Below are 20,633 nucleotides of genomic sequence, written 5' to 3' on the forward strand. Positions count from 1 at the left end.
TCTGGATGCTACATGTTAGAAAAGCTGTCAAGATCATAAAGAAGATGCAGAAAAGATTCACTAGAAAGGTACTAGAAATGACTGACTTCAGTTACCTGGAGGGTCCTTAAAGAAAATTAAGCGATGATTTCATAAAGGTGTTCAAAATCACATTGCAAAGAGATCAATATCAAAGGGTGAGATTTAAGATATTTAGCAAAAAATCCAGGCGACATAATAACGGTCTCTACACAGGGTTGTTGAGATCTAGAATACACTTCCTGAAAGGGCAGTGGAAGCAGATTCAATAATAACTTTCAAAAAGGAGCTGGAAAAATACATGAAGGGAAAGTAATTGCAGGGTAATATGCAAGAAGCAGTGTGGTGGATTCTAATTTGGTAACCCCTTTAAGGTGCCAGTATGGGCACAATGGACAAGATGGCCTTCTGATTTTGTGATGGGGTTGAGTAAGGTTAGATTACAGATCTGTTAAGATGACTTTGGACAACAGAAAAGTATTTTGTTTTCACTATCAGACTTTCCATACAGTTTTCAGGCAGAAAGATGGCACGGCATTTATCTCTAATTAAAAAAAAATCAATTTTATGGTTTTATTCTGATTTAACATTTTTTTTTCGGCTTTTAGTATACAGTCCAGCCCTGGGAAAGGATGTTTTACCCTTAATTGGATCTGTGCAGGAAACTTGGGACGAAATTGGAGTATGTCGAGAATTTGGGATCTGGCAATCAAGTAGAGCTGGATGAGGAATTAACAGGGTTAATCATGAGAAAACAACCACATGTCTATTAGACAGTCCCTCATCTGCACAGTGCAACAATTACATTTTTATATCCAGCCATGACTGCTGACAGTGCTTTTCCAGGTAATGTAGAGTAATAGTTGATCATATGATATCTCACCCTTCCTGAAGGCAGAGACAATTGTCACATACAGATGCCATTCACGATAACCTCCCTCCAGTCCCTCATTCCAGTGTATGGCAGCAGGATATTCCACCCTGGAGGGCCTCATATTTGATCCTTCAGCTGTAAGCCACTCACTCGATAGACAGTCATCAATAATAGAATTCCAGCTGTTTCTCCAGCTAAGGCCCAGTGTAGAACATGGGATCGGCAGGATGCACAATCTTCCTGGCCCCTGGAGCTCAGATCTAGGCTGGATGGTGCAATGGCCCATTGAGCTACAGGAGAGGCTGCTATCTACTATTAAAAACAATTTTCATTTATCTAATTCCGAGAAATGAGAATAAACAATCCCTGTCACAAAAGGAACCACGGCACAAGCTGATGAGAAACAGCAATGCAGCAGCTCACCTCCACCTGCATCTACTAGTAGCACCTAGTGGATGCAGCAAATATTTCAGCCTCACAGCACTCAGCGACCTGTACTGTATCAGAGAACCACAAAGCTGTTATCAAACAGTAATATTCGTTTCTAAATGTAAAACTCCCATAGCAGGTGGATTGTACACTGTGAGAATTCAACAACATAATACAAAAAATGGCATAATATAAAAAATAAAAATGTTCATTATTGTATCTCAATTCCTTCATGTGATACTTCAATCAGGGAAGCCATGTGAAGAATAACTTTTAAAACAATCTTTCAGTGATGAGTACAAAGATTAGTAGATGCTGCGTCAGTTTGTAAGTTGATCCTGGTTTGCAATTGCTGACTCGGGACATGGTGATTTCTATAGATGGTGCCGATGTGATGTTTAATGCTGCAGTCAGTAATGCGCTGCTTCCCTTATCTCACTGATTCGCTGCCTCAGGTGCGCAATGAACTCGAACATGGTGGCTGCGAGACTCTGCTGGATCAGGTATCGGGGCAGCCGGCCCTGCTCAAGAAACAGACAAAGTTACAGCCCAACACTGGGAAGAAACTGAACTAGATAGCACAAACAAAATCAAACAGGACCTGTTGCACTAAATGCACAAAAATGAAACACAATCCCAGCATGTCACCTGTAGTGCATGGTCAATGCAGTTGGAGAGAAGCCCGTGATAGCTTTTAAATTAATAAATAACATTAAATAGTAAGGGAACATTGCTGAGAAGAGGGAGCCGCAGGGATGAAGCACAATGGCTAAACAACTACTGCCCAGAAAAGGCCTGAAAAACACATACTAGTTAAAACTAGTAACCCAGAGAGAGGGAGTTGGGGAGTGTCTCTCAGAATACTTGAAGACAAGAGGGAAAACATCATGCCTTCCAAAATTGCCAGGAAAATTATGGCAGTGGCATCTGCCAGGGGAGTATGAGGCTCCAGAGGGCTGGGAAGGAGGCTGCAAGGTCAGGTATAGAAAGGGATATTGCAAAGGAGAGAACATTTTTAAATCTGTCAACAAAGGAATACACAACTACGTGTCAGCCAGGAAATCTCAGGTAATGAATCCCTTGAAAATTAACACAGAATTTCTAGGTTTTGGTCCATGATAGGGACGTAAGAGAGGCAGGGAGAAAAGTGGGGAATGGGACAGTGAAAGAGTGGAGGGGCAGGAAAGGAAGGGAAGGGAAGGGAAGGGAAGGGAAGGGAAGGGAAGGGAAGGGAAGGGAAGGGAAGGGAAGGGAAGGGACGGGAAGGGACAAGTGGAGATGAGACAAAGACATTTCCTTTTTTAGGGAACACAGAGTGCGATAACAGTGGCTACTTTGGAAACAATCATTTATGCAACACATTTCCATCTCATGTTGCTACTTTCTGGTATCACTCTGTCAGCATTCATGCTCCAAGTAGGAACGTGACCCACAAGCCAGCCTTGCTCTTGGACCTTCAGCAGGTTGACAAGCATTCTCCTTCCCATATGTTCATTCCTTATGTCGCCTCACTCATAAGCAGCACACACTGCATTAGAAACCCCACATCTGAAGAAAGTAATTTGGAAGTCACCTTACTGTTTAGGTTTGATTTTCACTAAAGTAGGGAAGATGCTTCGCATTTCCAAACATTTGAAAAGCTCATCTAGCCTCTAGACAAATCCATGCAGTTTGCCCTCTGCAGTAAAAATTGAACACTTCACTGTCCCTGGCAGCCTCGATCAAGTAAACCCTTTGTTCGACTTTTAATACTTGCCTTCAAATCTGTATTTAGTATCCAAAGAAAGGTGCAGACTCTGGGGTTCTGAGGACACTTCAGTACCACAAACCCTCCAGGCCCATTCTCGCCTCTGTAAGAGATTTAAAGGGATCAGTGAAGGCTTTGATTACCGACAGAGTAAAACATGGAAGAAAATGCAGGCACAAAGCAGCACCACCACCTGCTGTACAGTAAAGACATATCAGGATAAAGCTTTCTTCTTAATCCCGCTCTACACTGGAATATATTATACTATGCCAAATTAAGGGAGATTTTAAACAGCTACAAAGTTTCAGACAGCCTCATTCTCCTTTTGTCAACACTCCTGCTGAGAGTTCAGTGTTTCTCATTGAGTTTTCATTAGTGAATTAACTTCATCCTGAGTTCAGTTGCTAGGAAAACAGGGAAAGGTGCAAATGTTTCTTTAAAGACAACGCATGTTTCTTAAAGAGAAAAATCACACTGCTGCTAATATTACTGATCACTTTGCCCCAGTCGCTCCAGTCTGTTTACAGTGCTGTCATAGTATCCTCCCTTGCCCAGTCTGTGTACAGCACTGTTTCTGTATCCTTCACTCTTTTAGTCTACGTACTTTCTCTAGGTCTTGCTGCTTTGGTGCCCACTTGTTCTGCTAGTTCCCAGTCCAGTTCCTCCCAATAGCTGCAGGGAGCTCAGGACTTTTCATCACGTTTTGGACAGGTCAGCTCACTGACCAAACAGTACAATGCAATATTGTTCCACATGTCATTCCATCAGATACTTCTACTAAATATGCTTAACGTGTTATCCCATTTCATCCTGACATAGTATCAATGGTCCTATTCTCTTTCTCCAATATAGCATCTATTGCCCTGGTTTTATTCAGCTGCCTCATACCTGACATACTTGTTCTGTGGAGGTCTGGAGTCATGAGTGGTTGACATACCGGAAGAAATATACATCTCTTTCTTCCTCTCAATACGACGCACATTCACAAAGTCCCTGCAAATTTATCATTACCATTACATATTAGGGAATGATCATATCATGTGTTTTACAGAAAAAAAGTGAGAAATATCACGGTCACAACTTTTGGAAAAATTTCCAGCGCTGTTGCACTGCAAGGAAGCCATTGTTCAACCTCAGCACATTGAAAGCAGTTAACACAAGTCAGGAGATTGAAAACCTGGGCACCTGTCCCTTTAAAAGTGGCCTGATCAGCAGCTTTGCTGGTTTGCTAGTTAAGTATAGTGTCTGAGCAGCAGATACTATCCTGGTCTGCATGAAGTCAGTGCCCCTGGCTAAGACAGGGAACAAAAATCAGTTGAGGTTTATGCTTCTGATTTTCTCTCCACTGACCTCTGATAGAAAGTGTATGCCCATGCCCATTTTGGGGAAGGAGAAAGTTGGCATTTGCTGCGATGCATCGTGCAGTTGAAAACGGTTCCAACATAGAAATTGAAAGAACTGCAAATGCTGTAAATCAGGAACAGAATCTTCCTCTGACGAAGGGTCACTGGATCCGAAACATTAACTCTGATTTTTCTTCACAGATGCTGCCGGACCTGCTGAGCTTTTCCAGCAATGTCTGTTTTTGTTCAGAGTTCCAACATGGATTTGAAATATAAAAACTGTTAGTTGAACTACAAATACCTGAAACCAACTTCACCAGAAAACTGAAAATGAAATTAAAAAATGTATCTGGGCAGCATCGCCTTACTCTCCTGCCCTAAACTATGCTTCACTCCTCCAGCCAAGTGGAGACTATTCCTTCATACTCCTGACTTATACCTCGCAGACAGTGGTCAAGCTTTGGCGAGTCATAAGGAAAGTTACTCACTGTAGGAATCTGAGCCTCTGACTTGTTCTTGTAGCTGTATAGTATTTATGCAGTTGGTACAGTTCAGCTTCTGGGCAATGGTAACACCTGAATGTTTCAGTGGGAGCTTCAACAATGTTAATGTCATTGAATGTCAGGTTGTGATTGTTAGATTATTTCTTATTGGAGATGGTCATTACTTGGCGCACAATGATGAACCCAAACCTGAATATTGTCCAGGTCTTGCTGCATATGGGCTCAAATTGCCTAATTATTTGAGAAACTACAAATAGACTTGACGTTATGCAATCAGCAAATAGCTGACACAAAAGACGATGTACAAATTCTTCAATCCTGACCTGGGAGAAACGACTCCTCCTGCAGCTCCTGCCGAAACATCGTAGGTGATTATAGTGTTATCATCGATCCGTTGGAGAACCTGAAGAACCAGGATTGTCAATGTCACATTTACTGGTCTCATTCCCATCAATTCAGGCAATTAAAATGTTGAATGAGAAACATTGTTAAACACAGCATTTGGGGGGTGGGGGGTGGGGCAGATTCAGATAAACCTCATTAAGACTGATGTTGAAATCTGGGTAACACACAAATAATTTTCCCACTTCACAAGAGGATTTTACAGATCAGTAACTATCAAACTTTTACTCAAAAGACACTTGCATAACAGTGAGAGCCAGTGTACGTGGAACTGATACCCCAGACAGGATTCATGTGGATGGAACTGCCCCACAGTGGAAGTGGGACCGTATCCCCAATGAGAATCGGTGTCTGTGTGAACCGTACCTCAGGGACAGTCAGTGTGTGTGAGACTGTACCCAAGTGAGACTCAGGGCATGTGGGACCCGTACCCCAGTGACAGTCAGTGTGTGTGTGGGACCCATACTAGAGTGTGAATCAGCATGTATAGGGGACTGTAACCCAGTGAGAGAGGGCGTGTGTGTGGAATAGTGTCCCATTGAGTGTCAGTGAGTGTTGTGTCCAAACCCCAAAGAGGATAAATACCAGTGGGACTGTATAGGAACATGAAAGAAAATGAAGTCAAACTACCATCTTAGTAGGTGTTGAAAGTATAATAATGAATGAAAGGCAAGATTGATCAAGGACATGGAAATGTTAACATCTTAGTTAACAAAACCTGAGACCCAAGACTATCTCAGCCTCATTCTGTCATCTGCCCAAGTCCACAACACCTTCCATTACAGAAAGCACTGCTCAGTAGTTTATAAATTCTTGATGATTGGCACAGTTTCCCTCCATTCCCATTGCTTTGGAAAGTTAGTACGGATTAGATACTCTCAGCTGCATTGCACTGCAATTAATCATTTCCAGGAGAACTGTGATTTCAGATAACAGGAGTACCTGGCAAACAGTAACTGTTTTGTTCCACATGACCAGTTTCTCAGGTTGAAGAATAACCTCTTGATATATCAGCTCAGCAGGGCATTGCAGGAATGTCTGAAGAAGAACCACATGTTAACATGGACACCACAACCTCCCAGGTTCAGGTATGTGGGCACAGGGAAGGCTTACCTGAACCTGGATACATCATGAAAGTTGTCAAGCAAACCCAACTGTACGTGCCAGTGACCCAGGAACTGACCTCTGTGCTGCTGCACTCTGACCAACACGGAGTGGAAAAAAGGCTGAACTTGGGATTGCTCCACTCCACAAATCCAGCTCATGCCAAAGCGTGGCTCATTTGGGAACTGTACGGTTTGGTGTGAAATACAGGCCCCCACCTGACAGGAATGCTTCAAATAATTGTATTTGATATGAGTTTCGAATGAGGGAACTATAAACGCCAATAGCTCCAAACCAAATATAGAATGTGGTTAGATACAATGTAAAGTGTCCTCGACTCTCTTAAATAGAGAGTACAGCTACCTCTACTCTTTTAAGATAATAAGACCGTAAGAAATAGGAACAGATGTAGGCCATTCAACCCCTTGAGACTTGTGTTTAACTAACTTGGAGTTTTGTTTGGAGAGATAACAGACAGAGTTGATGACGACAATATTGTCAATGTGGTGTACATGAGTTTCCAAAAAGTGTTTGATACAGAGCCACACAACAGACATGAAAAAAGCTGTAGCTCACAGAATGAATGGGACAGTAGCACCGTGGACACAAGGTTGGCTGAGTGATGAGATACAGAGTAATGATTAATCAATGTGTTTGGGCTTGAGGAACATTTGTAGCAGAGCTCCCCAGGAGTCATTACTGGTACGCTTGCTTTTCCATTAATATGTAATCATACTAACTTTGGTGTACAAAGGACAAATTCAAAATTTGTAGCTGATGCAAAAGTTTGAAGCATTGTAAACTATGAGCAGCACAGGGTAAATATGCAGAAGGTCATTGACAAGTTGGTGCAATGGGCAGATAAGTGGCAGATGGAGTTTTATACAGAGAGCGTGCGGTGACACATTTTCATTGAAAGAACATGGAAACAAAATATAAAACAAAGGGGATTTTCCTAAAAGGTGTGCAGGAGCAGAGACAGCTGGATAAGTCACTAAAGTAGCAGGACAGGTAGAGTGCATGGTTAATAAAGCATACAATATCCTTCACTTTATGAAGAAGGTAACAGATTACAGGAACAAGATTATGCTGAACTTGTATGATACATTAATTAGACCTCAGCTGGAGTACTGTGTACAGTTCTGGGTGCCCCATTGTAGGAAGGATGTGAATGCATTGTAGAGAGTGCAAAGAAGTATATGAGAATTATTTTAAAGATGAAACTCTTCAGTTATGACTGTTTTCCAAGGAGAGAAGGTTAAGCAAAATCTGATAGAAGTTTTCACAATCACGAGGGAGCTGTACAATGGATAGTGTGAAACTGCTCGCTCTCATGAAAAGGATGAAAATGAGAGGGCACAAAAGCAAATGTGATATGAGAAAAAAAATCTTTTCACATTGCAAGTAGTTGGGTTACAGGAATGCATTGCCTGAAAGTGTGAGGACACAGAGAGTCAGTACAGAAACAATGTGTGAACAGCCTCAGAGTAAGGTTTCCTTTACACTGTCTCCATTGGACATTTCCAGCACAGCAAGGGGTAAGATATAAAACACCCTCTGCTCTTTTAAATTGAAAGTAAGCTGAAGGTGAAGCTTCCTTTACATTGTCCCCTTCAAATCCTCCGAGAACTGGTATAGCACAGGGTTAGCTATCGTAAAAAAGCTCCCTTTACGATATCCTCATTAAACACTCCAGGACAGCTACAGTTTGGGGTTAGATACATTGTGAGACTCTGAGATTAGTACTTTCGCAGTGTGTCTTCATCCTGTCACTGAACCAGTGAGAGAATTTTTCATTTCCACATCAGTCACACTTTGGTTGTTCTGACCGAGTGTCCCTTTTTTGTGCTGAGTCATTTACTCTGAAAGCTAAAAAAAACTATTAAGGAAATTTCACAGAAGACTTCCATCCTAGCAGCCTGCCTGTTTTGAGTTCAAAGCCTGCAGCAAAGGTCAATGTCTGAAAAACTGAAACATCCAGTACTACGGAATGATTCCAGCTGCAAATCCTGCATTGTAAGTGCATGTTCACCCCACAGCTCTGTCTTAGGGTTACAACGTTCTGCTCTGCACTCACCCAAAATTCTCCCTCTATCCCAGTTTTGAGCATGTTGATTTAGCTCATGGAGAGCATATGAGGAAATCGGGATGATTGAGAGAGTGCTTGTGAAATGTGAGCAAGGAAGGAATTGAGGCTTGCAGTTCCTTTGGAAGCAAATGCTACCAACAACAAATTCACTCATTGCTACAGGACGAAGATCAACTTTGCAACTGCAGCCCAATGACAGATTTGGAAGGGAATATCTTTCTTTATTAATTCTGCACAGATGGACTGGAGTCAGTCTGTTTGTACAGTGAAATGGAAAATGTTGCTGAATTGTTCATTTTGAATATTTTATGTTTAATGATTTTCTTCCTTGAGTAAATTCTCTTTCCTCAGGCAGGGAGCCCCATCCTATCCTGGGCCACACCACTGTGCTTCAGCATCAAAGTTCTTACCTTTAGAATGAAGCTCCTGCCATGATATGGGATTTCAAACGTGTAAACAACATCATTGTACTCCTGTAACAGAGATCCCAGATTAGCAAGATTCTTCAATACTCAATACAATCCCACTGGAAGCAATTTCAGAATGGGAGCTCAAGCAGGCTCCATGCAACCTGCAAACCTCAGTGATCAATCAGCAATCATTCTCTGACTGGGCTGTGAAGTCATTTGGACCAAGCCCAAGTGTACAAGACAGAAAAGCAGCTAAATACCACATTGGCTTCCAGATTCGAATCCTGAACAGCTTTGTCCTGGGAGTTTCACCACCACAAAGCAGAGAAATCATTCATATCCAGGATTACAGGTACTTGACAGTTAATGAGAGGTTGCAAACTAATTGAGGTGTTCAGATCAATTCCTCACAGAACAACCAACAAAATCAACAAAGGTGCGCCCTGATTTCTGACCCGCATTTTTTGGGTGAACACAGATTCCCTTTGGAGCAGTCTCAGAGCCATTGGAACTGGGTGAACCTTTACCAACCCCATGGTGATCACACTGGAGAAGCTGCACAGGTGCTGTGTGGCTAGCAACATGCTCAGGAAGTCCACTAGAAAATAAAATGTTCCAATTTAACAGGGGTGTCTTTATTTAGAACATTAGTATTCATGATTCTGCTGCCATTAGTAAATGACATTTCACTACACTGTGTGCCCAGGATTGGGTCTACATTTTCACAGCTCAAAATACCACTTTGGAAACCTCAATCTTTTATCAGTTAGATCTGTGGGTGCTCTGCAACAAGTCTGTGAAAGGTTAAACAAAAGCTGTAAAACATACATAACAGACCAAGAACGGGTAGAGTAAATAATTCTAAGCAAGCTCACAACCAGTTACCCACATTTGTTTTCTCAAACTTCCAGCATGCCTCCTGGCCCAGTATTTGTTCCATCACTTGCATTGCCTCTCGACCCTGACGCACATATTCCTTCTCCTGCAAAATGAAAAGGGCAATCACCCTCTTGTCCACCCAGTCAGTCACCCTCTGGACCAAATGGATAGTTAATCCTCGTATACCTGCTCAATTAACCACTCACTCAACCAGTCAGTTACCTTCTGGCCCTCTCATCCACTCAGTCACCCACTCACCCAACCTGCCAGTCATCCTCTGGCACAACCGGATAGTCACCCTCTCACCCAACTGGTTAGCCAACCCCTTGTCCAAATGGCCAGTCACCCTTTGGTCTTCTCAGCCAGTCACCCTCTGGCCCAGCTGGCCAGTGAATCTGCTGGATGGTGTTTAATGACTGAGCGAGCCTCTATAACATACTTCCAGCTGGTGAAGTGAATGTGGATTAATTACATTACCTTAAAAAAGGAGCTGGAGCAATGCTGGACTGCAGCAGAAATCACATCATGTAGAAAATAAGGGTTGAGATTGCACCGGTCTGTGCGATCTCCTGGACTGGTGTCATCACTTGAGGGAGTTGAAGTGGAATTTCCTAGACTATCTCCCAGATTACTGGTCATCTTCATTTACTGCTTAGGGACATATGAATAGAAGTGGGTCAATCAGCCCCTCGAGCCTACTCTGCCGTTCAATAAGATTATAGCTCATCTGTGGCCTAATTCCATATGCCTGCCTTGAGCCTGTATCCCTTGATATCCTTGCTTAATAAAAAAATTTACTGTCTCAGATATAAATGTAAAAAATGAATTAGCATTAAACACCGTTTGAGGAAGAGAGTTTCAAACTTCCATTTCTCTTTACATGTAGAAGTGCTTTCTAATATCTCTCCTAAATGGCCTGGTCCTAATTCTTAGACCATGCTACCCACAATCCCTCTGCCGCTGCCACCACCCTGCACCCCCCCAATTCTAGAATCTTCAACCTATTTACCTATCCTGTCTTTCCCTGTTAATATTCTGAAGACTCTATTATATTACTCCTTAACTTTCTCAATTCTACAGAATAAAGGCCTAATTTGTCTAATCTCTCTGGGCTTCTTCTCCACCTATTGTTTACTCCTCCACCCACCTCATTTTCAGCATATATACCATTCTTTTCCTGGCTACAATCAGTTTTGAAGAAAAGTCACTACACCCAAAATGTTAACTCTGCTTTCTCTCCACAGATGCTGCCAGGCCTGCTGAGATTTCCCAGCAATTTCTGTTTTTGTTTCTGATTCCCAGCATCTGCAGTTCTTTGGTTTTTTTTTGTTCGGATGTAAAGTGATGGGCTGGGATGGGAAGGTAGGGAGATGGAAAGGGAATGGGAGGGCTTGGAAAGAGGGTGAAAGACTTACCGTTTAAAGAAAAGCAATACTGAATTTCAGAAGCAGTCGCCCTCCCAACTGGCTCTCCCACCCACACCACAAACTGCAGTTTATTATCACAATTTAGAATTTCCGGTTGGCCCTTACCTCTGGTGTTACTGCTCTCCTTTCAGTACCTTCACTTTCAAACTCATCTTCAGAGCCTGTCAAGTGAAGCAGGTTTATAATAGGAATGCAAGAAAATACCAGCACACAAGAAGGCCTGAATGGCCTGTTTATTTTATACTAGAACACGCTGTAAATAACGCAAAGGTTTTAGCTATCTGTGGCCTAATTCGGGCCTCAGTTTAACATTTAGAAAGTTGGCATTTTTCAGATGTACAGAGAACCCAAAGTAACGAAAACCCAGAGTCCCACTTGCTGTTCAGTTCCCACCATCACCCTGTCTTTTCCTTCTGACCAGCCCCCCTCCCACCCTCTCTCTATTTCACTGTTTCACTTGCCCCCAAAGTGCCCAAGCAGTTCTTCCCCATTATCCTTCTCCAACCTGCTCAAGGCCTCTCTGAAGGGCTGTTATTGAGTAAGAAGCTGCCGCTCAGTCAGGTACCTGCAAAGGACTCTGGAGGAGAGTAGAATTGTCCCTCAGATACACCTCTGGGATACAGTAGGGGTGAGTGCACAAATACTGCATGAGATGTCTGGTACACTGAAACAGATAGAGACAAATTACAATTACATCCATAAGAAAATCATGATTAGCTATGTGACCAATATTAATGTGGGCAAAGAGGTCTTAGTGTTCACATGCATAAAGTCTTGGCAAAGTAAATAAATGGCAATTGAAAAAATTAGGACTGATGTACAATTTTCAAACAGGCGCAGAATTACTGGTTCTGGTGTCCTGGTTTAATTATCCCTCAGTTGGACATTACAATTAACCCCAAATTCCTATGAGCAAGACAATGTGGCATCACAAAAAAACATTAAAACCTAGGAAATTTACAGGCAACCTTCCAGAAACATGGCAGAGACTTTGGGCTTTTTATGTTTGCCATAAAAATCATTTAACAAAAAAAGGTATACATCAAATAAACCGTAAACAGTGCAGCTTGTACCTATATAATGTTGAATACAGGCATAAAGGAAACTTTAAGTGTAAGCGTACAGGGGTCATTATACAATGTATACAGATGAGACTAAATGTACAAATCACAAGTCAGTACCCTAGCCTAACATGATCTACAAAATATTACTTTGTTGTAACCATGCAGTGTTGGCATTCAAGGAATAAAGGTGTCTGTTTTATCGATTACATCATTTTGCAAATAATCTCACGGAGCATCCATCCAATCAGATGACTCTACCATAATCATTCTTATTTTGATCAATGAATATTAGGAAATGATAGCAGCCAGGAGGTGTCTTACACCGCAGTCAAACAGACAGAGACAGAGAAAGGCAGAGCAAAGAAGGATCAATTTCATTTCAATTAAAAGGAAGACTGAACATTTACTCACATTGTTCATCCTCTGCCTCTTGAATCAATACTTTGAAATCAAGAAACCAGGTCTCCAGCCAAACAAGGACAAAGGAAACAATTGGAAGAACATAACCAAATGCGCCCCTGGTCTGGAACTGCACAAAGGAAGGATCCATTTAAATACTATCCACATTCACAAAGAACAGCAGAGTGACAGTGTATTGCAGCACAATTAAACAGCATATCTACTTGGTAATATTCAGCTCAGGAAATTATATGTCACAGGGACACAAACAACCAGGCTGTCCACTAGCAACAAATCCAGTACTGTGGAAGAACTGGTCCAGGAGGACAGGTAACTATTCTCCTCCAAATAAGATCACTTTGGCCTCTAATTGGCCACTGGGAATCAGTGGTGCCAGTCACTCCGTTAAGTCACTGGTCACTTGCTTTGTTATGAACGTTAACTCCTGCTGCCCTCTGCTCAAGTGGCAGGAAGATTAAGGATTGGAGCAAGGAAATTCCTTGGCCCCGATCTCAGACATAAGCATGTTTGTGTCTCTTTGTGGCTGCACTAGACTAACAGTAAACAAAGTAATGAGTTCACAAAGACAAAGGTGCTGATTGGTTCCTACGTTCAGCGCTTTCTTCCACAGCAGATAAAATATACAGAAAGCACAGAAAATGACAGAAGTCACTTCCTCCACTCAGTACAACATCTGTTCACATGTCGTTGCGGAAATAAAGACACTGCTCACTTGCCCATTATGAATCTTATTGAGGTAGCGACAGGTTTGCTGCACTGTCTGTTCTGATGACCGTGCACAGGCTATTTCCCCTTTGAGCCTTTAATATGACATTCCCAACAGATAACCAATGGTACAGACCTGAAGTGTTATCTCTCTCTCTTTCCACAGGTACTGCCTGACCTGCTAAAGAACCTACAGCATTTTCTGTTTTAAATTCAAATTTACAGCATCTACTGTATTTTGCAAAGGGAACACCTGATTATCTTCAGGCAAAAGGCATTTTAAGACAGTTGTGTTGGATCCTGACATTGAACAAATGGCCACACAACACTGAACTGCAACAGGGAGCGGTGAACAAAACTCGGGCTGTTCAAGACTTCACTACTTCCAAACATTAATAATTGTTCCTTTTTTGGAGAGGTGTTAGAAAGTGGGTGGCATTCTAAAGAGGAATTCTCAGTGGTTTCTCTGAAAGATTGAGGCAGAACAGGTCAGTGGAACTTCAGACAGCAAGGGGCTCAGGGGGATTTTGATACAAGCTTCTCAGAGTAAAATTCAAAGCCAGTTCCTGACGAAGCAAGCGGAGCTCAAAGATCAGGTGCAGTGAGACAGGGATTATTGTAAAATTAAAGTCTCCCTACCTGAATTGAAAGAATGACTTTTACAATTAAAAAGCCACTGGTGATTAAAGTAGTGACCTGTAACAAAACACATGAATCAATAACAGTGCTGATGAGAGAGATTCAGGCCATTTAAAAAAGTACTGAGTTCACGATATGTTACTAATTAACTTGCTTGTTGTGTCACCACCATATTCCTCACATCCAGACCAACCCTGGAAGTCAGTAGGGGATTTCTCTCCCTGGACAGTGATTTATGAAACAAACACATCCTTTTCCTTCATAGAACCTTACAGCATAGCAGGAGGCCTATCAGCTCACTATGTCTGTGCCAGTTCTTCGAAAAATCTGTCTACATAGTCCCACTTCTCCAGGTATGAATTCTGTATTTTGGATCAAACTATTGAGAGACGTTATTACATAGCTCTGAAACAGGTGGGACTTGAACCTGGGCATCCTAGCTTTGAGGTAGGAACAATACTACTGTGTGACAAAGCCCTCTAGGTCTAATTTACCACCACTCCAACCTGTGACCAACAGGAGCTCTATTTATTAATTATAATTGACCTCTCTAAAGGTGCACTGGACTACAACAAGACAATTAATAATAATTAGTCATTAAAAATTTTTGATGTGTTAGACATTTACTGACCATTACTCTAATAGCAGAGCCTCTGGTTAGTGGTGGTGTTGACTGTTGCTCTATTGACTGAAGTTAATGCAGCCCCTCCCCCATTCCCAAACTCTCCCCACATGAGATTAACTAACTTAGATAAAGAATGGAATCTGAGACCTCTGCGCACTATCCATCTCAGTAATGCAACAGGCGGTATAGTTAATCCAAGATGAGACCTAACAGATACCCATCCCTTTAAATCACACACATCAGTAAGCATAATTAACTGTCTCAACACCAGATCATAAACGTTTGAAGTCAGTCAATACGCTGTTCTTAGAGACAGAAGCCACAACAGAGAAGGAAAAATGAGCCAGATGCTCAATCAAACTCTCATGGAAACTTGTTCTTTAGTTCAGATCACATTTGAAATGCAATTAAGAATAAAAAGTATGGAAATATGTAGGCCAATCAGTATCTATAGAGATTATAGAGGGACAGATTAATAGTTGACATATGTGCCCATGGACAGAGCTGATTAAAACATTCCTTGAGATCAATTCTGACTGACCTGTTGTTTATTTTCAGTGCTTTCTGTTTTTTCAACCTATGTGGAGTTGAGTGAGACATTCCTCGAGCCTTTTGCCTCACTGCCTGTTGTAAATAGCATGAATAGATTCAAGCTCCAAAACACCGGCATTCATCATCCCACCCCAAACATGGGTAGACAGAGACAGTGATTCCTTACCGCAATCACCCACCAGTGACGGAGTCTCAGAAGGGCATAGGCAAGCAGCAATACCAGGAAACGAAACACAGCCAGTGACTGCAGGAAGCGGAGGGACAAAGGTGAACAATTATTGAAAGTGAGGTAGGGTGGAAGGGGCTAATTCTGGATCGATATATAGATAGAATTCAATACTTACAAATATGTCAAAGAATGAAGTTCTGAAGTCATAATTTAATATTTCATCTTCTAGGTTCTCTTCAATGCCACTATTTGTCTGAGAAACAAGAAATATATTAAAATTTCAGAGTCGGTAACTTTCCAAGAGAAATGCAGAGACATCAGAAATGATATTACCAAAACCCCTCAGATGTCTGCTCACTGACAGTCTAAGGCTGACCATTCAGGCTCCAGTTCAGAGACTAAGGAATCAGCTGATTATTCAGGTGACTAGTGAGACTATTGAGTTGTTTTGAGGTTTGCAAGAGCTCTTTACTAGATCTGAGGATATGAGTAAAGAAACATCACGTGATCTGAAATACAGAGACAGACGTTGAAAACTCAGCAAGAACTTACATTCATGTGGTACCTTTCATAAACCCAGGACATCCCAAAGTGCTTTACTGCCAATGAAGGGTCTCTAAAGAGTAATCACTGCTGCAACATTGGAAATGTAGCCACTGAGGGTGCAACATTCACTCACTACTGACCCTTGAACTATGCAGCACACCCCCTGTACCACACATCTGAAATTGATAGATTAGGTGAACAGGCAAAGCTGTGGCAGGTGAATTTTAATATAAGCAAGTGTGAGGTTATCCATTTTGGATCGAGAAAGGATCGATCAGGGTACTTTTTTTTTTAAGAAGACACATAGTTAAGTACAGTGGATGTTCAATGAGGTTTGGAGGTTCAGGTGCATAGCTCCTTACAAAGCCACAAACAGGTGCAGAAAATAGTCAAGAAGGCTAATGGAATACTGGCCTTCATATCTAAACTGCTGAAATATAGGGATGCAGAGTACTGAGAGCAGATTTGGGCACCACACCTTAGGAAGGATATTTTCGCCCTGAAGGGAGTTCAACACAGGTTTACAAGGATGATACCTGGACTTCAGAGGTTACATTTGGAGAGAGATTCGACAAGTTAGGCCTTTATTCTCTAGAATTTAGAGGGGAAGGGGTAACATCATTGAGGTCTTTATGATATTAACAGGGAAAGGGAGGGTAGATAAAAATAAACTATTCGTACTGGTTGAAGATTCTAGAACCAGGAGACATAGTGTAAGAGATAGCAACAACTGCAGATGCTGGAGTCAGAGTCAATACAGTGTGAAGCTGGAGGAACCCAGCAGGTCAGACAGCATCAGAGGAGCAGCAAAGTTGACATTTCAGGTTTACACCCTTCTTCAGGATAGTCATGAAGGCATAGTGTAAGAATTAGGGCCAGGCCATTCAGGACAAATGTTAGAAAGCACTTCCACACAAAAAGAGTAGTCGAGGTTTGGAACTCTCTTCCTCAAACAACAGGTGAAACTAGTTAAATAGTTAAAATTAAATCTGACATAGACAAATCTTTATCAAGGGATACGGGCAAAAAGCATGGAGTTAGGCCACAGATCAGCTATGATCTTATTGAATGGTGGAGCAGGCTCGAAGGGCTGAATGACCTAGTCCTGTTCCTATGTAAATACTGAAACTTGCTTCCAGTCCATTTGATTCTAAGTATGTCACACAAGTTTTAATCAAACTATCCAGGCATCTGAAAGATGTTCAATCTAATTAAAAGTCGTTATGGAAGAAAAATGGAAAATAGAGCCTGCCAGCATAAACCTTCAAAAATCTTTCTCATGTAGCCAGAGGAATACATTTCAAAAACTCCAAACCTGAGTTCCTGCACAGATTACTAATCCTGAGGTATGAAATGAAACATTATAAAAGTGACATTTCTGAAAGCAGATTCTGCTCATTATTAAAAGAACAGATGTTTTTGTACAGCTAAACCAGTTTCTCCAATTGCAACTTTAGTTTGGAAAACATCTGTCTGTCATTTCCAAGGCGAAGACAGTGATTGGTGAAAAACAGCAGAAGGAACTACACCCAAGCCATTTACCAAGGGAACATAAGGTTTTCAAAGCACCAAACCAACACAGCTTCAGCTGGAGAGTTATGGAGAGTTTTAAGATGCAATACAGCCATTAATGTGCTCCTGTAGCTGTCGGCCTGACATAACAATTGACATCATGTTGAAACTCCATGTGAATGATGTAGCATCAACATCACCCCAGTTAGGAGAGGAACTGCAGCATTTGTCACATGATGTTTTGTACTCATCACCACATCTCATGTGGAAGAACTACTTGTGACTGATATTCCTTCCCACAGGGTGGGCTACCATTGGAAACTGGACCCTGTGCCATTAGCTTGTATGACATAACACAGTCAAAAAGGAATGTGTGAGAGGAATGGAGTTCAAGCAGAAAAAATACAAGTGGAAAATAAAGTGGAGAGAGAAGGGAAAAGAAACAGAAATAAGACCAAAAGATACAGAAGCAGAATTAGGCCATTCAGCCCATCGAATCTGTTCTGCCATTCAACTGTGGCTGACATGCTTCTCAACCCTATTCTCCTGCCTTCTTCCTGTAACCCTTGATCCCCTCACTAATCAACAACCTATGTATCTCAGTCTGAAAGACACTCAATGATTTGGTCTCCACAACCCTTTGCAGCAATGAGTTGCACAGATTAACCATCCTCTCACTGAATAAATTTCTCCTCATCTCAGTTCTAAAGGGTCATTCCTTCACTCTGGGGCTGTGCCCTCACATCCTAGTCTCTCCTACTAGTGGAAACATCTTCTCCACATCCACTCTATCCAATCCTTTCAGTATTCTGTAAGTTGCAATCCGATTCCCCCTCATCCTCCTAACTTCTTCAAGTACAGATTCAGTGTCCTCAACCACTCCTCATATGGCAATCCCTTCATCCCTGGAGTCATTCTTGCAAACCTCCTCTGAAACCACTTCATTTACCAGCACATCTTTCCTTAGATACAAGCCCCAAAACTGCTCACAACATTCTGAATGTGGTCTGACCAGAACCTTATACAGCCTCAGCAGTACATCTCTGCTCTTGTATTCTAGCCGTCTTGAAATGACTGTTAATATTGCATTTCCTTCCTAACTGCCAACTAAACCTGAATATTAACCTTAAGAGAATCCTGATCTAGGACTCCCAAGTCCCTTTGTATTTCAGAGTGCATAACATCACACTTTCCCACATTGTATTTCATCAGCTACTTCTTTGCTCACTCTCCTAGCCAGTCCGAGTCCTTCTGCAGCCTCCTCGCTTCCTCAATGCTACTTGTCCATCTATTTTGGTGTCTGCAAACTTAGCAACAAAGCCCTCAGTTCCTTCATCCAGATCGTTAATGTATAATGTATAGTTGTGGTCCCAATATGGACTCCCCACGGAACTCCACTAGTCACCACTCCACCACCCCTTTATCCCCACTCTCTGCCTTCTGCCAGTCAGCCAATCCATTCCAGTCTGTCCATTCCAGTACCTTGCCCCTAACACCATGGGGGTTTATCTTATTTAGCAGCTTCCTGTGCAACACCTTGTCAAAGGCCTTCTGGAAATCCAGATAAATCACGTCCACTGGTTCTCCTTTCTCTAACTTGCTCATTACCTTCTCAAGGAATTCTAACAGATTTGTCAGGCATGACCTACCCATGATGAAGCTGTGCTGAATCATCCCTATTTTACCATGCACATCCAAGTACTTCACAATCTCATCCTTAATAATGGAGTCTAAAATCTTACCAATGCCTGAGATCAGGCTAACAGGCCAATAGTTTCCTGTCTTTTACCTCTTTCCCTTCTTAAACAGGGGGGTCACATTAGCGACTTTCCAGTCCTCTGGGACCCTTCTTGACTCCAGTGATTCCTGAAAGGTCACCACCAAAGCCTCTACAATCTCCTCAGCTATTTCCTTCAGAACGCTGGGGTGATAAATCCAGATGATTTATCCACTTTCAGACCTTTCAGTTTCCTTCTCTTTAATGATAGCCACTGCACTATCTCTGTCCCCCCAACTCTCTTGAAGTTCTGGTATGCTGCAAGTGTCTTCCACTGTGAAAACTGATGCAAAATACCGATTCAGTTCCTCCGCCCATTACTACTTCTCCAGTTTCATTTTCCAGCAGTCCGATGTCCACTCTTACCTCTCTCTTAGCTTTTAAATATCTAGAGTCATAGAGTAGGAGAGCATGGAAACAGACTATTTGGTCCAACCAGTCTACACCAACCATCTGTGGAATGAACTGTGTAAAAGTGAATGAATCTGTGTAAAAAAAGTTGCCTTTCGTGTCTTTTATAAATCTTCCTCCTCTCTCTTGCAATTTTTTTATATCGCTGGCTAGGTTACTGTCATAATACATCTTCTCACCCTCATTTTTTTTTAAAAAAGTTATTGTCGGCTGGTTTTTAAAAGGCTTCCCACTAATCTTCACCACACTATCTGCTATTTCTTTGCTTTGGTGCTGTCCCTGATTTCCCTTCTCAGCCAGGGAGCAGCGAGTGATTAAAGACCAGCTCATATTTTAATGAATTTGATGACAGAGATTATTTTACATGGAAGATAAGAAAGTGTTAATTCCTCAATCACCGAGATCTTTAATCTTAATTTTCTGCCACTTCTGGTCCAAGTATAAATCACATCAGTGTGAAGCCAGCTAATCTTGACTAGTAAGACTCTGTGACAGCCATTCCCCAGCTGCAAGTACAGAAACAGACCAAGAAGCAGGTACTCTAATATAGTCCTGCCCATCTAAGAGCTCCTTAAAAATTCTATTTATACTGGACAGAATAGGGTAACATCATTTCCGAACATTTATTATCAGTACCAAGGTTCTTCCTCATTTTTAGAGAAGTTCTTTTGTTCTTGGTTCTCCCTACAGCTGCTGTGTTACATCAAGACTTGAATGACTCTCCATTTTCTTACTCTCAACCGTTAAACCAGCGACAGTGGTGGCATTATGGCTCAGATCTGCAACAGTTAACAGGATCGCGGCTTCAGCTGAATGTTTATTCCCAGAGCACTAGCTCGAATAGGTTGCTGCTTATTAACCTTATTTGAACAGTTTATGTAATGAATCATTACCCTCCTGAACACTCACTCTGTACGGTTACACAGTTAGAGTGACTGACTCTTACCCTGCTGAATAAACACTGACTCTGTACAGTTACACAGTGAGT

General features: G+C 41.9%; 1 protein-coding gene across 8 annotated transcripts in view; it reads right to left on the bottom strand.

Moving 5' to 3' along the window:
• Positions 1 to 566: 566 nt before the first annotated feature.
• Positions 567 to 20,633, bottom strand: part of stard3 (StAR-related lipid transfer (START) domain containing 3) — a 26,797-nt gene continuing 6,730 nt past the window's right edge. For all 8 annotated transcript variants that reach the window (XM_020520889.2, XM_048614645.1, XM_048614649.1 and 5 more), the window contains exons 3-15: positions 15,575 to 15,652; positions 15,397 to 15,474; positions 14,054 to 14,110; positions 12,701 to 12,818; positions 11,791 to 11,889; positions 11,331 to 11,386; positions 9,809 to 9,901; positions 8,920 to 8,982; positions 6,259 to 6,354; positions 5,238 to 5,317; positions 3,957 to 4,061; positions 3,078 to 3,171; positions 567 to 1,842 (exon numbers count right to left, since the gene is read on the bottom strand). In XM_020520889.2, coding sequence (XP_020376478.2) covers positions 1,732 to 1,842; positions 3,078 to 3,171; positions 3,957 to 4,061; positions 5,238 to 5,317; positions 6,259 to 6,354; positions 8,920 to 8,982; positions 9,809 to 9,901; positions 11,331 to 11,386; positions 11,791 to 11,889; positions 12,701 to 12,818; positions 14,054 to 14,110; positions 15,397 to 15,474; positions 15,575 to 15,652 — 1,128 coding nt within the window. In that variant the 3' untranslated portion in view covers positions 567 to 1,731. The remainder of the gene's footprint in view (positions 1,843 to 3,077; positions 3,172 to 3,956; positions 4,062 to 5,237; positions 5,318 to 6,258; positions 6,355 to 8,919; positions 8,983 to 9,808; positions 9,902 to 11,330; positions 11,387 to 11,790; positions 11,890 to 12,700; positions 12,819 to 14,053; positions 14,111 to 15,396; positions 15,475 to 15,574; positions 15,653 to 20,633) is intronic.

Source organism: Rhincodon typus, chromosome 30, assembly GCF_021869965.1.
Source record: "Rhincodon typus isolate 14 chromosome 30, sRhiTyp1.1, whole genome shotgun sequence".
NCBI classification, from domain to species: Eukaryota; Metazoa; Chordata; class Chondrichthyes; order Orectolobiformes; family Rhincodontidae; genus Rhincodon; species Rhincodon typus.